The sequence below is a fragment of the Rhinoraja longicauda genome, chromosome 8 (assembly GCF_053455715.1).
Source record: "Rhinoraja longicauda isolate Sanriku21f chromosome 8, sRhiLon1.1, whole genome shotgun sequence".
NCBI classification, from domain to species: Eukaryota; Metazoa; Chordata; class Chondrichthyes; order Rajiformes; family Arhynchobatidae; genus Rhinoraja; species Rhinoraja longicauda.
Genome location: NC_135960.1, coordinates 24,018,414 through 24,034,209, shown reverse-complemented (window position 1 = coordinate 24,034,209; position 15,796 = coordinate 24,018,414). Strand labels below are relative to the sequence as shown.

Here is a 15,796-nt window from a genome sequence, read left to right as displayed (position 1 = left end):
GTACTGGAAGGAGATAATAACAACTTTATCTATTGCCACAAAAGAGAAGCTTCCACTCTGTCCTAAACTTTGTATTTTCGGATGTTTTCCAGCAAGCTGTAAACTTAACAATACAGATAAGAAGATGGTTATATTTTGTCTGCTTGAAGCTAAACATAAAATTGCTTTGTCATGGAAATCAGTTTATAGACCAAACAAGCAAAGTTGGGTTGATGGATTACTGCAGTGTCTTGCTTTGGAGAAACTTACATATATGGTTAAGGGGAAATATGACACTTTTGAAAAGATTTGGGGCTCGTTTATGAAATTTCTGGAGGAGAAAGATTTTATTGAGGCCTTGTAGTGAACTGCTGACAGTCATTATTTTCATTGTGATTATTGTCTGGTTAGATTATTAAAGGTGGGAGCAGTTTATATATATATATATATTGTGATATCTTGAGCTCAGACACAGAACAACAACAAGTTAACTCCCAAGGCTGCACAGCTGCACTGTGGTTTATTCAAACATTTACAATCCTTCACCAAAGGTGGTGCTATTACAACTCCTTCCACCCTAATTTAAAAAAATCCTGGTGGATATTTTGTTTTGAATATAACCGACAGTATGAAATTATTACAATCTTGTCTGATAGTTTACTTTTAAACAATCGGAATAAAATGAGGGCATCATGCCTCTGTGTGGTATATACAATGATATGTACATTTCAGGCAATAACTTTACAAATTTGACCTAACCACTGGTCTGATTTCAACCCAGTCTGTGCTTGCATAGACATGACATGATCAATGTGTACTTTTCTCACATTACCACTTGCAAACATCTTGACCAAATATGTCCGGTCCGCACTTTTTTACTACTCTTCCAGGTAACCACTTCACCCACTTGTGATGATGGTTTTTCACCTTTACCTGCTGATTTAACTCAACACTCCTTTCCTTTACTCGACTTCTGTCATAATATGATTTTTGTTTCTCCTGTTTCTCTTCTACTGCTTGAGCCAAGTTTGGTTTCAACAGTGAAAACCTTGTTCTGGGTTTTCTTTTCAAGAACAGTTCAGCTGGTGTTTGACCAGTAGTGGTGTGAGGTGTGTTTCGGTAGGTAATCAGAAAGTTAACCAGTTTGTGAAACAACGACAACTGTCTTTTCTTTGGATTTGGATCCAGCAGTTGTTTGACTAATGTCCGCTTCACAATTTGCACTGTGCGTTCTGCTGCTCCATTTGAAGCGGGATGGTATGGAGCTACTCTAGTGTGTTTTACAGCATTCCCTTTCATGAATTGTGCAAACACTTGTGAACAGAATTGTAGTCCGTTATCAGACACAATTTCCTCTGGAAATCCATAAGACGCAAACAATCCTAAAACGTCTATCGTTTTGCTGGATGTCGTTTTGTTCATCGGAAACACCTCAACCCACTTGGAGTGACTATCAATCACAATGAACAATTGTTGTCCATCCAACTCTGCAAAGTCAATGTGTAATCTTTGCCACACTCTAACCGGCCATTTCCATGGCTGTAGCGGTACTGTGGGTGGATTCTTTCCAACTGCTTGACATGTGCTACACTCTTTCACCCTTTGTTCTATGTCCTTATCTAGACCCGGCCACCATAGATAGCTTCTAGCTAGACTCTTTGTTAGATACATTCCCAAATGCTGATCATGAAGATCTTCTAGCAATTTTACTTCATATTTTTCAGGTATTACAACTCTCGCTCCCCACATGACACAACCTTGGTCTATTGAGAGTTCGTTCCTGCCAACAAAGAATGGCGACAGTTCTGCCTCTGAATTTGGCAATTTATTTGGCCATCCATTAGTAATATATTCCTGCACTTTTGACAAAAATCTGTCAGTGCGAGTAGCCTTCCGAATGTCTCCTGATGTGATAGGTAACTCATCTACATGAGAGAAGTAAAACAAGTCCTCTCTGTTTGGTGTAACCTCCGATTCCAAAGGTAATCTCGACATGGCATCAGCATTGCTGTGCTCTGCTGCCTTACGATACTGAATGTCATACTGGTATGCAGACAATATCAATGTCCATCTTTGCATTCTGGCTGCTGCCAGAGTTGGAATGTGTGCTTTTGGATTTAGGATCACTGTCAATGGCTGGTGATCTGTCTCGATTACAAACCTTCTACCATACAAGTATTTGTGAAACCTCCTAACGGCAAAAATCAATGCAAGAGCCTCTCGCTCTATTTGTGCATAATTTCTCTCACTGGCATTGAGTGTTCTAGACGCAAATGCTATTGGCCTTTCCTCTCCATTTTCTAACACATGAGAGATCACAGCACCAACACCGTATGGTGAAGCATCACATGCTAACTTCATCGGCTTTGTGACATCGTAATGAGCAAGCATTGAACTCTCTGCTAACTGAGCTTTACATGCCTTGAAAGCTTGATCACATTTACGTGTCCACTTCCATGGTACATCTTTTCTCAAAAGCTCATTCAAGGGATGTAAACAGGTGGACAGATTTGGCACAAACTTCCCATAGTAATGCACTAATCCTAAAAAGGATCGGATCTCAGATATGTTTCTGGGAGTGGGCGCATTTCTGATCGTCACCCCTTACCCTTGGTGGGGTGTAAACCATCCTTGTCTATCTTATGACCCAAGTACTCTACCGAGTTCTGAAAGAACTCACACTTCTGTGCCTTTACTCTTACACTGTGTGTTTCAAGTCGTTTGAGTACCACTTCCAACCTTTCATCATGTGTCTGCCTGTCAGGGGCTGAGATGAGGATGTCATCCAAATAACACACCACACCTTCAATTCCCTCTAGAATTTGTGTCATTACCCCTTGAAAAATCCCTGGGGCTGATGATATACCAAATGGAAGCCTATTGAACTGAAACAATCCCAAATGCGTTTTAATAGTTAGCTTGGATTTAGATTCGTCATCTACACCCAACTGCAAATAGGCATTTGTCAAGTCCATTTTTATGAAAACTTGGCCGCCTGTGAGGGTGCTAAACAAATCCTCTGCCGTTGGTAGGGTATCTGGTCTGCTATCTTCCAGTACCTGGTTTATGGTCACTTTATAATCCCCACACAGTCTAACACTACCATCAATTTAGGTACAACTACAATGGCAGTTTCCCATTCGCTATTTTCTACCTTATTGATAATGTTCTCAGCTTCAAGTCTTTTCAGTTCTTTCTCGACCTTGTCCTTAAGAGCATCAAGTCAAGTCAAGTCTATTTGTCACATGCACATACACGATGTGCAGTGAAATGGAAGCGGCAATGCCTGCGGATTGTGCAAAAAAAAATTACAGTTACAGCATATAAATAAAAGTTAATACAGAGAAGACAAAATTTAGTTCCTGGAGTTATAAAAGTTAACAGTCCTGATGGCCTGTGGGAAGAAACTCCGTCTCATCCTCTCCGCTTTCACAGCATGACAGTGGAGGCGCTTGCCTGACCGTAGCATCTGGAACCGTCCGTTGCTGGGGTGCCAGGTGTCCCTCATAATCTTGCTTGCTCTCGATCTACACCTCCTGATGTATAGGTCCTGCAGGGGGGCGAGTTTAGTTCCCATGATGCGTTCTGCCGAACGCACTACTCTCTGCAGGGCCTTCCTGTCCTGGGCAGAACTGTTCCCAAACCAGACTGTAATGTTGCCGGACAGGATGCTCTCTACAGCCCCAGAGTAGAAGCAATGAAGGATCCTCAGAGACACTCTGAATTTCCTCAGCTGTCTAAGGTGGTGAAGGCACTGCTTTGCCTTACCCACCAGTGCGGCAATGTGCGTTGCCCATGTCAGATCCTCTTTGATGTGGACTCCCAAGTATTTAAAATTGCTCACCCTATCCACAGTAGACCCATTTATTTCCAGTGGCGTGTACGTCCTTGGATGTTGAGCCCTTCTAAATTCCACAATCAGCTCCTTAGTTTTTTTGACATTCAAGAGAAGGCTATTGTCCTGACACCAGAGTGCCAGATCAGCCACCTCCTCCCGGTAGGCCTTCTCATCGTTGTCAGAGATCCGGTCCACCACCACAGTGTCATCAGCAAACTTGATGGTTTGCAACCCGTGGTTTGCAATGCACTGGTGTTGCATCCTTCTTCACACGTATTTTCGCTTTGTACCCCTTAATTGGCTTTCCCTGGTCACTAAACACCTTCGGATGTTTCTTGATTATGTCCTCCGGACACTTTAATTCTTCACGAACGATGAATATCTCATTCCAGTTGAGCTTCAAGATCTGCAGCCAATTCCGACCTAGCAATGCAGGTTTATCCCCCTTTACAACTACGAGGGGCAACTCCGCCTGTTGCTCCTTATGCCTAACTGGTACATGTACGCATCCTAACACTGGAATCTTCTCTCCAGAGTAACCACGTAGCTCGATTTTCTTCGCTCCAAAGGAATTTGTGTCAGCTTCTCCCGATACACCAATTCTGGAATCACGCTCACAGATGCTCCTGTGTCGACTTCCATGCTGACCTGAGCTCCATTCAACTGGACTTGCACGGACACATTCTTTGTCTTCTGGTTTACTAGCTCATTGCTGCAGATGGTGTATATCTCGAGTAGCTCTTCCTCTGTCTGCAGTTGCTCCACAGAATGCAGCTTACTTGTTGTTGAACCTATTTTCTGCTTAGCCTTTCGACAAGCCTTCGCTAGGTGTCCCACCTTGTGACACGAGTAACACTCTACCTTGAAGAACGGACAAGACTGTGCTAGATGTGAGCCCAAACAGCGATAGCACGACTTTGCAGTCGTCTTGCTACCCTTCCATGGATAACGATTCTCTGATGTCTTTGTCGACTGTAGCTTGTTCAACTCTTCCGCTGGTTGTCTAGAAGTTGTCCTGACTTCTCTCGAACCCCTTTCTGCCATATCCATTGACAAAGCAGTTTTACAAGCAGTTTCAAAGGTCAGGTCATACACCATCATCAGCTTACTTCGGATCCGCTCACTTCTCAGTCCACACAAGAAACGGTCTCTTAACGCCCGGTCTTGGAAATTTCCAAAATTACAATGAATTGATAACTTCTTGAGTGCCACAATAAAATTACTAATATCCTCCTCTGGAAGTTGGCATCTCGTTCCAAAACTATAGCTTTCAGCTATTTCTAAGGGCTTAGGGTCATAATGTTCTGTTAACTTCTTCAGAATATCCTTCAAGGCCGTGTCCTTTGGTTTGGCTGGAGCTAATAAATTCTTCACTGTAGCATAAACCTCGAGACCCATTTCAGTGAGAAAAATTGCTCTTTTCCTATTTTTAATTGCTTCATTCAAACGTCTTGATTCTGCATCAAAAGCTTCTACTTCAGTGATGTTATTTGCAACAAAAAACATCTCTAAACGTTCGATGTACGTACTGAACGTTTCCCGGCTTTGCTGGAACTCACCCAATCTTCCAATATATCCACTGGGCACCGCCATTTTAGATATATATTTTTTATCAGTCTCACAGAATTCCACTTTGTGAGCCGATTTCCAGCTGTCCTTGACACCAAACGTTATACAACGTTCTCCGTGCCTCTGTAGAATTCCTTATCTACACAGACAAGTAAAGCTGGGGAGTCGACGATCCCACGCTCGTCGCCAATTTGTGATATCTTGAGCTCAGACAAAGAACAACAAGTTAACTCCCAAGGCTGCACAGCTGCACCGTGGTTTATTCAAACATTTACAATCCTTCACCAAAGGTGGTGCTATTATATATATATATATATATATATATATATAAACATGACCTATAGCAGAAACGTGCCTTACTTCCTTTCTATTTAAAGTGCCTTTAGGTGCCTAAAAGTGATCTTGCTGTTGATGTGCCTTGTTATGTTTTGTTATTTTATGTTTTTGTATGCTATTTGAAAATGCAACAAAAATAATATTTTTTTAAAAACTGGTCTATAATTTCCCGTTTTTTCTCTCCCTCCTTTCTTAAAAAGTTGGATAATATTAGCTACCCTACAATCCACAGGAACTGATCCTGAATCTATAGAACATTGGGAAATGATCATCAATGCGTCCACGATTTCTAGAGACAATTCCTTAAGTACTCTGGGATGCAGACCATCAGGTCCTGGGGATTTATCAGCCTTCAGTCCCATCAGTCTACCCAACACCATTTCCTGCCTAATGTGAATTTCCTTCAGTTCCTCCGTCACCCTAGGATCTCTGGCCACTAGAACATCTGGGAGATTGTTTGTATCTTCCTTAGTGAAGACAGATCCAAAGTACCGGTTCAACTCGTCTGCCATTTCCTTGTTTCCCATTATAAATTCACCTGCTTCTGACTTCAAGGGACCCCAATTTGCCGTAACTATTTTTTTCCTCTTCACATACCTAAAGAAGCTTTTACTATCCTCCTTTATATTATTGGCTAGCTTACCTTCGTACCTCATCTTTTCTCCCCGTATTGCCTTTTTAGTTATCTTCTGTTGCTCTTTAAAAGAGTCCCAATCCTCTGGCTTCCCGCTCTTCTTTGCTATATAATACTTCTATTTTATTCTTATGCTGTCCTTGACTCCCCTTGTCAGTCAACAGTGCCTCTTACTCCCCTTAGAATCTTTCCTCCTCTTTGGGATGAATTGATCCTGCACCTTCTGCATTATACCCAGGAATACCTGCCATTGCTGTTCCACCGTCTTCCCTGCTGGGGTCTCCTTCCAGTCAAATCTGGCCAGCTCCTCCCTCATGCCTCTATAATCCCCTTTGCGATATTGTAATACTGACACTTCCGATTTTCCCTTCTCCCTCTTGATTTGTAGATTAAAACTCATCATATTATGATCACTGCCTTCTAATGGCTCTTTTACCTTGAGTTCCCTTATCAAATCAGGTTCATTACACAACACTAAATCCAGAATTGCCTTCTCCCTGGTATGCTCCAGTACAAGCTGTTACAACTCCCATTGGGGTCTTTTTACCCTTACAATTCCTCTGTTCTATCCGTTCTGATTCTACATCTCCTGATTCTATGTCACCTCTTGCGAGGGACTGAATATCATTCCTTACAAACAGAGCGACCCCACCCCTTCTGCCCACCTGTCTGTCTTTTCGATAGGTCGTATACCCCTGAATATTCAGCTCCCAGCCCTGGTCCTCTTGTTGCCATGTCTCTGTAATTCGCACAACATCATACTTGCCAATGTCCAACTGAACCTCATCCATTTTATTTTTTATACTTCGCGCATTCAAATACAACACTTTAACTTCGGTATTCACCTCCCCTCTCACCATTGGCCCTGACCTTACTCTCATATCCCATCTTGAACTTTCCTTCCCATTTATTCAAGAGTCTTTTGCAATTTTTCCTGTATTCGCTTTGCCTTTAACTCCATCTTTATACTCCCAATTTGTCAACCCCTCCCCCCCACTACTTAGTTTAAACCCATACGTGTAGCACTAGCAAACCTGCCTGCCAGAACGTTGGTCCCCCTGCTGTTAAGGTGTAACCCGTCCCTTTTGTACAGGTCACCCCTACTTCCATCACAGTGAGGAGGGGACTGGAGGAGACTCACTGTGATGGATGTTTCTTTTTTTTGGTATTAGTTTATGATTGTATGTGTTATTGCATTTTTATTGATTATTCTTATTGGTCTTATTGTTGAACTGCGGGCAATTTTTCATTTCACTACACATTTATGTGTATGTGACAAATAAATAAATGACTACCCCAGAAGAGATCCCAGCGGTTTAGAAATCTAAATCCCTGCTCCCTGCACCAGTCCCACAGCCATGCATTCATATCCCCTATCTCCCTGTTCCTGCCCTCACTAGCACGAGGTACAGGAAGCAATCCAGAGATAACCACCCCCAGGAAAGGGAGTCCTACTTCTCAGTCTTCTTCCTAACTCTTTAAACTCGCTTTGCAGTACTTCCTTCCTCTTCCTCCCGACGTCGTTCGTGCCCACATGCACAACTACGTCCGGCTGATTGCCTTCCCTCGCTAGGATGTTCTGAAGCCGGTCCGTGACATCTTGAACCCTGGCACCAGGGAGGTAACAGACCATCCTCAAGTCCCGCCTGCCGCCACAGAATCTACTGTCCGCACCTCGGACAATGGAGTCACCCACTACTATGGCTCTGCCCGACGTCGGTCTCCCCGGTCTGAGGTTGAAAACAACCAGTTTACATTTTGTTTGTAACCAATAAATCCTTATCATAATTTAAATATTCTTCTTGTTTATCTGTTGTTTATTAGCACATAAGTTGCAACTCCCTCTATTCTGTACTTTGTACTGTAATGATTATTTACCAGTTTAATGAAAGATTATGAGCTGTGATTGGCTGGTGCAAGCTATACCCCTCAAAGGAAGGTAAGATTAAAAAGAGTGAGCTATTGGTCTGCATCAGGAGATCTAGTCACACAGTGTTGAATTTTGCAGTTGAATTGCTTGCTGTACAGGAATGAAGATAGACTTACACAGCCACATCTTGCCTAAGGAATGGCCAAATCTAAAGCAGGTAACACTCGAGTGTTTTGCTTTCTGTTTTAAACATTGAACAACCAGGCAAATAAATTCCTGAGGTATAAATGCATAAAGAAAATAAAAAAATAACAAGTATCTGTATGAAACCTGGAGGCAGCTAAAATGAAGTTAAACACTTAGCAGACTTGAAATAATTGGTGATAAAGCATAGGCAAGAATGGAAAAGGCCATTCTAGGTTTGAATAAATCATCCAAAGTAATAAGGATTTGTTCAAAGCTGGCAACAGTGAGAATATAACAGAATTCTATAGTGTTGACATGAGTTGAATGTGCCACAGACAAGTAACCAGTTTTAAAATGTTATTATCAAATTCTACCTTTACTTCCTTGTCCTTTGGGTTGGAAATGCACATGTTATTTCAGTTTCTAAATTGCACTTTACACTTTAATCATTGATCTGCGGTTAGTGAAAGTTTACTTGTGCTCTAATCAGTTTCTCTGCTGCATTACTGAAACATGAAAATACTGTGATGCAGTCATATTTCCACGTTATCTGAGAAAAGGTACATTTAGTATTGCTCGTGTAATAGAAATTTAGAATAATGTTGAATCCATGAGAGAGTGGAAAACAACAGTCGAGGAAAGCTGAAATGTAGACATGTTGAAAGCTCTTGAATCATAGTGTTGATAGCAATGAATAACTTCAAACACAAAGACAGAGAATGCTGAAACATTCAGTAGAATCGGCAGCACTAGTGGAGAGAGGGACAGAATCAACACTTTCGAGTCAAGGACCTTTTCTCATTAATGTGAAAGTGAGAAGAGAGGCTTGTTTAAATTGCAGAGGGGGAAGTGGAAGGAACAAAAGGAATGTTTGTAGAGAGTGCACACCAAAGGTGGCAGAGCAGCAATTACTTTAAAACATGGCAGTTGGAACAAAGTGATAGAACAACAAATTTAAAGACAACAAATCAAAGCAAAAGTACATAGACACATCTGTGTGACCAATAAAGGATTGCATTCAGATCCTATCTCGCACTTTTAGTTTTCCCTCAACGACAACAAACATACCATTAAGGTATTAATTCATTGGAGATAACGGACTTAACAAAATAGGCACTCAATGTTTGTATGAGATAAAAAGCTACTTTCAAGAATTAGATTTCAAAGACTGCCAATGTACATTTTTGCTAACTAGCTCTGCTACATTATCAATAATGCCTACTGTTAACACACTTCAATGCAAAGATTGAGATAATCATGACATAAGAATGCTACTGCTGCAGGACATTACAATTTTTTTCACTTAACTATCCACAAGAGCAAAACAAAAATCATTAATTTTACTGAACATCATTTAATTGCCTTTCGATAAAAGTTTCATTATCACAGAATATCTTCAATTTTTCAACTTTCTCAGAACAGGAATATCATTTTGACATCATACATAAGTTCCCTAAAAATGTTGTAAATGGAGGATATTATAATGGCGGTTCAGGCACCGCACTACTCAAAAATAAAGGAAGGAAGCACATCCCAGATTTAGGTACAGACGTCATTTTTTCCATCACTCTAACTCGACAGGAAACTGGCTGGCCACTTACCATATCCAGCCCATGAGTGAGTTTTGGTGCATTGCAGATAGATCAAAGAACACTTGGATAATATATTTTAAAATCAGTTGTGTAAACACTGATCACCGGAAAATATTACTTTTTATATTTTAATCTTTTAATATATACATTTAGAATTAATCATCCTTCTATTGTTTAACTGGTTTATCCGTTTTGCTCCACAGCTTTAATATCTTGCATTTTATCTTAAAGGCACACTATAAGTTGACACAGAGGGAAGAATTGCAAGAATGTTAGCAGATGCTGAGCTTAAATTTCGTTAAAATGCAAATCATGACATTCATTGAAAAATATCAGCATTCTCCCGTTAAAGTAGAAAATGCTGAAAATTCAGAAGCAGAAAGCTTCTGTGGCAAAATAAATTAAATTGAGCACTTTTTTTTCTAGAAAGAGATTAGGAGTTGAGAGGAGCAGTGAAATGCTAGTAAAACTGGAGGTGTGAAGGGCCAATGGATTTTAACAAAGGGGCTTTATTAGTGCAGTCAGACCATTAATTTGGTTTTGTGAACTAGCCATTCACTTGCAAGAGTCTCATCCACAGCCTGATTTATGCACTCTAATTTCAAAGGGATGCGAATGCCATAGGTTTAATGGCTTGGACATATTTGACCCACCTTCTTCAAACTGACACTATTTTGTCAATGGGGAAAGAGATCAAGTTAAATCAAGAGTCATTGTCATAGAGTCACCGAACTATACCATCGGGTGGTGCCAGCAATGGCTGCATCGCCAACAGTCTGTCTGTTCTTTCCTCTTTGGTGTTTTAATAGTATGTGTTTTTAGTTCTTTCGCTTTTTTTATGTGGGGGGGGGTTGGGGTTTGGGGGAAGCTTTTTCTATTCTCTTACCTCAACGGAGATGCGATTTAAAAAAAAAAAAATCGTATTGTATCTCCGTCCGCACTGCGGCCTAACATCGAGGGGTTGGCGGCATTTGCTGGAGACCGACTTTTGAGAGCTCCACCGCGGGTGCCTGGGGACTTACCATCACGGAGCTCGCGATCCCTTTACCAGGGATCGACCTCAGAGCTCCAACCGTGGGTGCTTGCGGAGTTAACATCACGGAGCCCGAGGTCTCTGGTTAGAGACCAACTTCGGGAACTCCAAGCGTCAGAAGCTTCGACCACCCCGATGTGGGAGCTTCGACCGCCCCGACACGGGGGTTTCGACCGCCAGCTGCTGGAGCTTCGATCACCCCGACGGATGGTTCGACTGCCCCGACTGCGGGAGAATAAAGAGGAAGAAGTTTGGACTTTTTTGCCTTCCATTACAGTGAGGAATGTGGGGAATTTGTTGTGGTGGATGTTTATGTTAACTTCTATGTAGTTGTGTGTCTTGTTGCTTTTTTTTCATATAGCTGTATGGTAATTCGCATATCACTGTATCTTAATTGGCACATGTGACAATAAAAGACCTTTGAATCCTTTGGAAAGAGGCCCTTCAGCCCAACTTGTCCATGCCAACCATATTGCCTAACGGTACTAGTCCCACTTGCCTGCGCCTGATCTCTCCAAATCTTTCCTATTCATGTACATCTCCAAGTACCTTCTAAATATTGTAATTGTGCGCTTCTACCATTTCCTCAGAAGATAGACACAAAAAGCTGAAGTAACTTGGCGGGTCAGACAGCATCTCTGGAGAAAAGGAATAGGTGACGTTTCGGTTCGAGACCTTTCTTCAGACCCGACCTGAAATGTCACCTATTCCTTTTCTCTAGAGATGCTGTCTGACCCGCTGAGCTACTTCAGCTTTTTGTGTTTATCTACGGTTTAAATCAGCATCTGCACTTCATTCCTATACATTTTGTCTACAATTTCCTCTGTCAGCTTGCTCCAAATACATACCACCCTCTCCATTAAAAAAAACCCCGCCTCACGAGTCTTTTTAAAATCTTTCCCCTCTCAACTTAAAACCTATGCCCTCCAGTTTTAGGCAGCCCTACCTTGGGAAAGGACAGTGGGATTACGTATTGCCCCCATGATTGTATCTACTTCTATAAGGACACCCCACAGATTCCTAGGCTCCAAGGAAAAAAGGGTCCTCGTTTATCCAGCCTGTCTTCACAGCTGAAACAATCCAGACCCAGTAACACCCTGGTAAATCTTTTTGCCACCCTTTTTAGTTGAATGACGTCCGTTCTAGAGCAGGGCAACCAGAACAGCACACAGTAATCCAAATGTGACCTTACCAATGTCTTGTACATGATGTCCCCACAGTCTGAAGAAGAGTCCCGACCCGAAACATCGCCTTTCCATGTTCTCCAAGGATGCTGCCTGACCCACTAAGCATTTTGTGTCATTCCTATTGTACTCAATTGAGATGACTATAATTTCACATCAATGATGTTTCATTTTGTTTGCTCTAAAACCTGACACCACAGGGAAGTGTTAAGCTTAACATGCCTGGAGGTTCTAGTGCACCCAAATGGGCATGTCTGTCCTCGCATTGTCCAGTGAAGTACTCTGACCTTCTGTAGGCTTCGCAGGTCACAGGCTCACAGATGCAGCTGGCTAAAGATTTTGGGGCAATGCAAGACCTCTTTTAATATTGAAGCAAGATTCCTGTTGAGATGATAATTATAATGTTTCCAAACAAAGCAGCAATTACAGTTCAATAGCAATCAGTGAATTTAGAGCATTTTAAGGCATTATGAAATTTGAATGGAACCAGAGAATTAAAAGTTACTAGACCAAGTGGACCTGTTGGGCCCAAACCTCTCCTCCCCCCCTCCCCTTCCGCCCTCCCTCCTCCCTTCCCCCCTCCCCCCCTCCCTTCCCCCCTCCCCCCCTCCCTCCAGCTCCCTTCACCCACCCCTCCCTCCTTCCCCTCCCCCCTCACTCCATCCCCCTTAACCCCCCTTATTTTCCCTGCACCCCCTCCCTCCCCCCCCCCTCCCTTCCTGGGAGATAGATTTAAACTTTAAAATGTGAATAACTTTAAAAATATAACACTGATTTCAATTAAACTTCTTCCATTAGCACCAAAGGGACGACAGCGAGTAAGGTGGGCCTAAAGTTGTCACGCTATCGTGTACTGTTTTGGCTGTAGTTCAGGAACAAACAAACAAACAAATGAGAGTTTTAGTATATAGATTTCTATCTGTATGTAACCAGACTTTCTCTTTTGCCAGAGATATGGATATGAAGGTTGGGTCCAACTTCACCATCACTGCAAGGTATGGTTATTCTAATTCTAAAATGATTGATTGCAGGAATTCTTCTAGGAGAAATATTAAATTGTGGCTTTGCTCCATTTTTTGATCTCCTTGATTGTATTGAAATTATCTTTGGTTGGGTTTTTTTGGCATTTTTTTGTTATTTACTCTGTTGCTCTTCTTGATCCTGCTGTCCAAAGGCAATTTTCTGTTTTTTTGCAAGAAGTCCTGTCTACAGATCTCTCTGCAATCTCATTCATGCAGTTTCATCACCCGCCCAGATTGTGGATTAAGCCAAAAAAGACATTGGTACAGGGTACGTTTTGAATATTCATAGGACAGTCAGGTACACATACAGAAACATTTAATTGCATAAACCTGAAAAAAAAAGTGTCTTGCATGGGTTTTTTTCTGGAAACACAGTAACTACCCCTTTCATGTCATTTTGCATCACACTGGAAATTGGATTTAGGTTTAGATTTATTATTGTCACGTTCTGGCCAGAATCACTGATACACCCCTGTCCCCTGTCTCCATCAAGGGTGTGGATGTGTAGTTTACCAAGGAGTACGTACTTTGGAGCTTACCTGGACAGTAAACTGGACGGGTCTAGGAATGCTGAGGCACTCAGTATAAGAAGGGACAGAGCCGTCTATCCCCTATGAGGAGGCTCTGCTCTTTCAATGTCTGCAGTAATATGCTGCAGATGTTCTATCAATCGGTGGTGGCCAGTGCCATCTTCTTCACTGTCATGTGCTGGGGTTGCAAGGTGAAAGCCATGGATGGCAACAGAATTAACAAGTTCACCAGGAAGCCTGGCTCTGTCCTGGGGATGGGGTTGGATTTACTGGAGATGGTCTTGGAGGGGAGGATTCTCCTCAAACTACGGAGCATCTTGGACAATTACAGGTCACCCCCTCCATGACACACTGGTCAACCTGAGAAGCACCTTTGGCAACAGACTGGTTCCATCAAGACGCAGCACAGAACTCAACAGGAGATCCTTTTTCCCTGTGGCTATCAAACTTTACAACTCCTCCCCCTTCTATCGTGGGGTAGACTGTATTTGCACATCCCCAATCCTGGACTTTCCACTCGTCACTTTAATTTCATGTTCCATGTATCTTGTGTTTTATGACTTTTGGCAGACCAATTTCCACCCTGAGATAAATAAAGTTCTATCGTAGCGTATCATATATCAAATGCCCATGAGATGTCAAAAGACTCCACATGAACACAGAATAGGGTCAAAATGCTTCAACTACAACTCTTAAACCATCACAGCAAAAGATTTTCAAATGCCTCTCGGCTGGGATGCCTTGTGCATGATTGAAGTTTGGAAAGGGGAGACAACGGTCGTTGGCACCCAGCAGCAATACCCATCCATTGTACCCTTTTGAGTGCTCCAGGATTTCTAAGTCGCAACAGCTCGACTTCTAATTGCCCAAATTCAACATGCCATCACAATATAACAATACAGACTCTTACATTAAAATGTGCTGTTTACAAAAAGGGCGAAGCAAAAATGATGAAAGATGGTAACGTCTTCAGAGTCATACAAGAAAACTGCTGGGATCCACAAGTACGAATTCAAGAAATGGATCAGTCGGGTAAGTAGAAGTCTCATTTGCTGGCAGTTTCACCATGTGTTCAACTAAATTTAGATGACGATTAGAGGTGGAGCCATCATGCCATGCTGGTATTTATTATGGAAAATATTTGAGAGGCTGATGAATTGGGGATGACTGTGAAGTGACATACTATGAAAGACAGATTTCCAGTTCAATAACCACTACAAATTTATAGTCTTACCAGCCTGTTGCTACTGTAAAATATAGATTTGCCTTGAATCTCTAGAATACAATCTTTGAATCGATCAAACATTGAGTTTATAATTTGGTCTGTTAGCAAGTGCATTGTGAAGGTGTGCCAGAGAGGAATGTAATGTGGAATAGGTGTCATGTTGCTGGTGTCTGGTAGTGAATGGATGGTGCATTGTTTAAAGAAGATCTATTCATGATGTTCCAGCCATTACAAATGTGCGGCATGTACAGATGATCAAGTAGCATTTGTCGTCTTCTAATTTTTGTATATCAATATGGGGTTAGTTCAGCTCAGATGGTTCCTTGAAATGTTTTGATCATTAGTTAATCTTGTCTGAAGCTGTAATCCTGAGACAAGTAAGGAAAAATTAGTCAACCTCTATTCCAAACTTTTACATTGTCACCCTACTTAGTCATCCGTGCATGAACATGTTGGAGGGGGGACAGCAAGGTGAACTCTGCAATGGCAGACAATTGAAACAGGAAATAGGTGCAGGAGTAGGTCATTTGGCCCTTGGATCCAGCACCGCCATTCATTATGATCATGGCTGATCATCCCAAATCAGTATCCCGTTCCGGCTTTCACCCCATCTCCCTTGATTCTGTAAGCCCCAAGAGCTTTACCTAACTCTCTCTTGAATATATCCAGTGAATTGGCCTCCATTGCCTTCTGTGGCAGAGAATTCCACAGATTCACGACACTGGGTGAAAAAGTTTTTCCTCATCTCAGTCCTAAATGTCCTACCCCTTATTCTTAAACTATGACCCCTGGTTCTGG

The 15,796-nt window shown here is 42.0% G+C and overlaps 2 protein-coding genes across 9 annotated transcripts in view; one reads left to right on the top strand and one right to left on the bottom strand.

Moving 5' to 3' along the window:
- The window catches only part of tmem163a (transmembrane protein 163a), a 181,479-nt gene that overhangs the window by 124,576 nt on the left and 41,107 nt on the right, over positions 1 to 15,796 (bottom strand). The window lies entirely within an intron of this gene.
- The window catches only part of acmsd (aminocarboxymuconate semialdehyde decarboxylase), a 34,833-nt gene continuing 27,351 nt past the window's right edge, over positions 8,315 to 15,796 (top strand). For all 6 annotated transcript variants that reach the window (XM_078403421.1, XM_078403417.1, XM_078403418.1 and 3 more), the window contains exons 1-3: positions 8,315 to 8,443; positions 13,172 to 13,216; positions 14,709 to 14,805. In XM_078403421.1, coding sequence (XP_078259547.1) covers positions 8,387 to 8,443; positions 13,172 to 13,216; positions 14,709 to 14,805 — 199 coding nt within the window. In that variant the 5' untranslated portion in view covers positions 8,315 to 8,386. The remainder of the gene's footprint in view (positions 8,444 to 13,171; positions 13,217 to 14,708; positions 14,806 to 15,796) is intronic.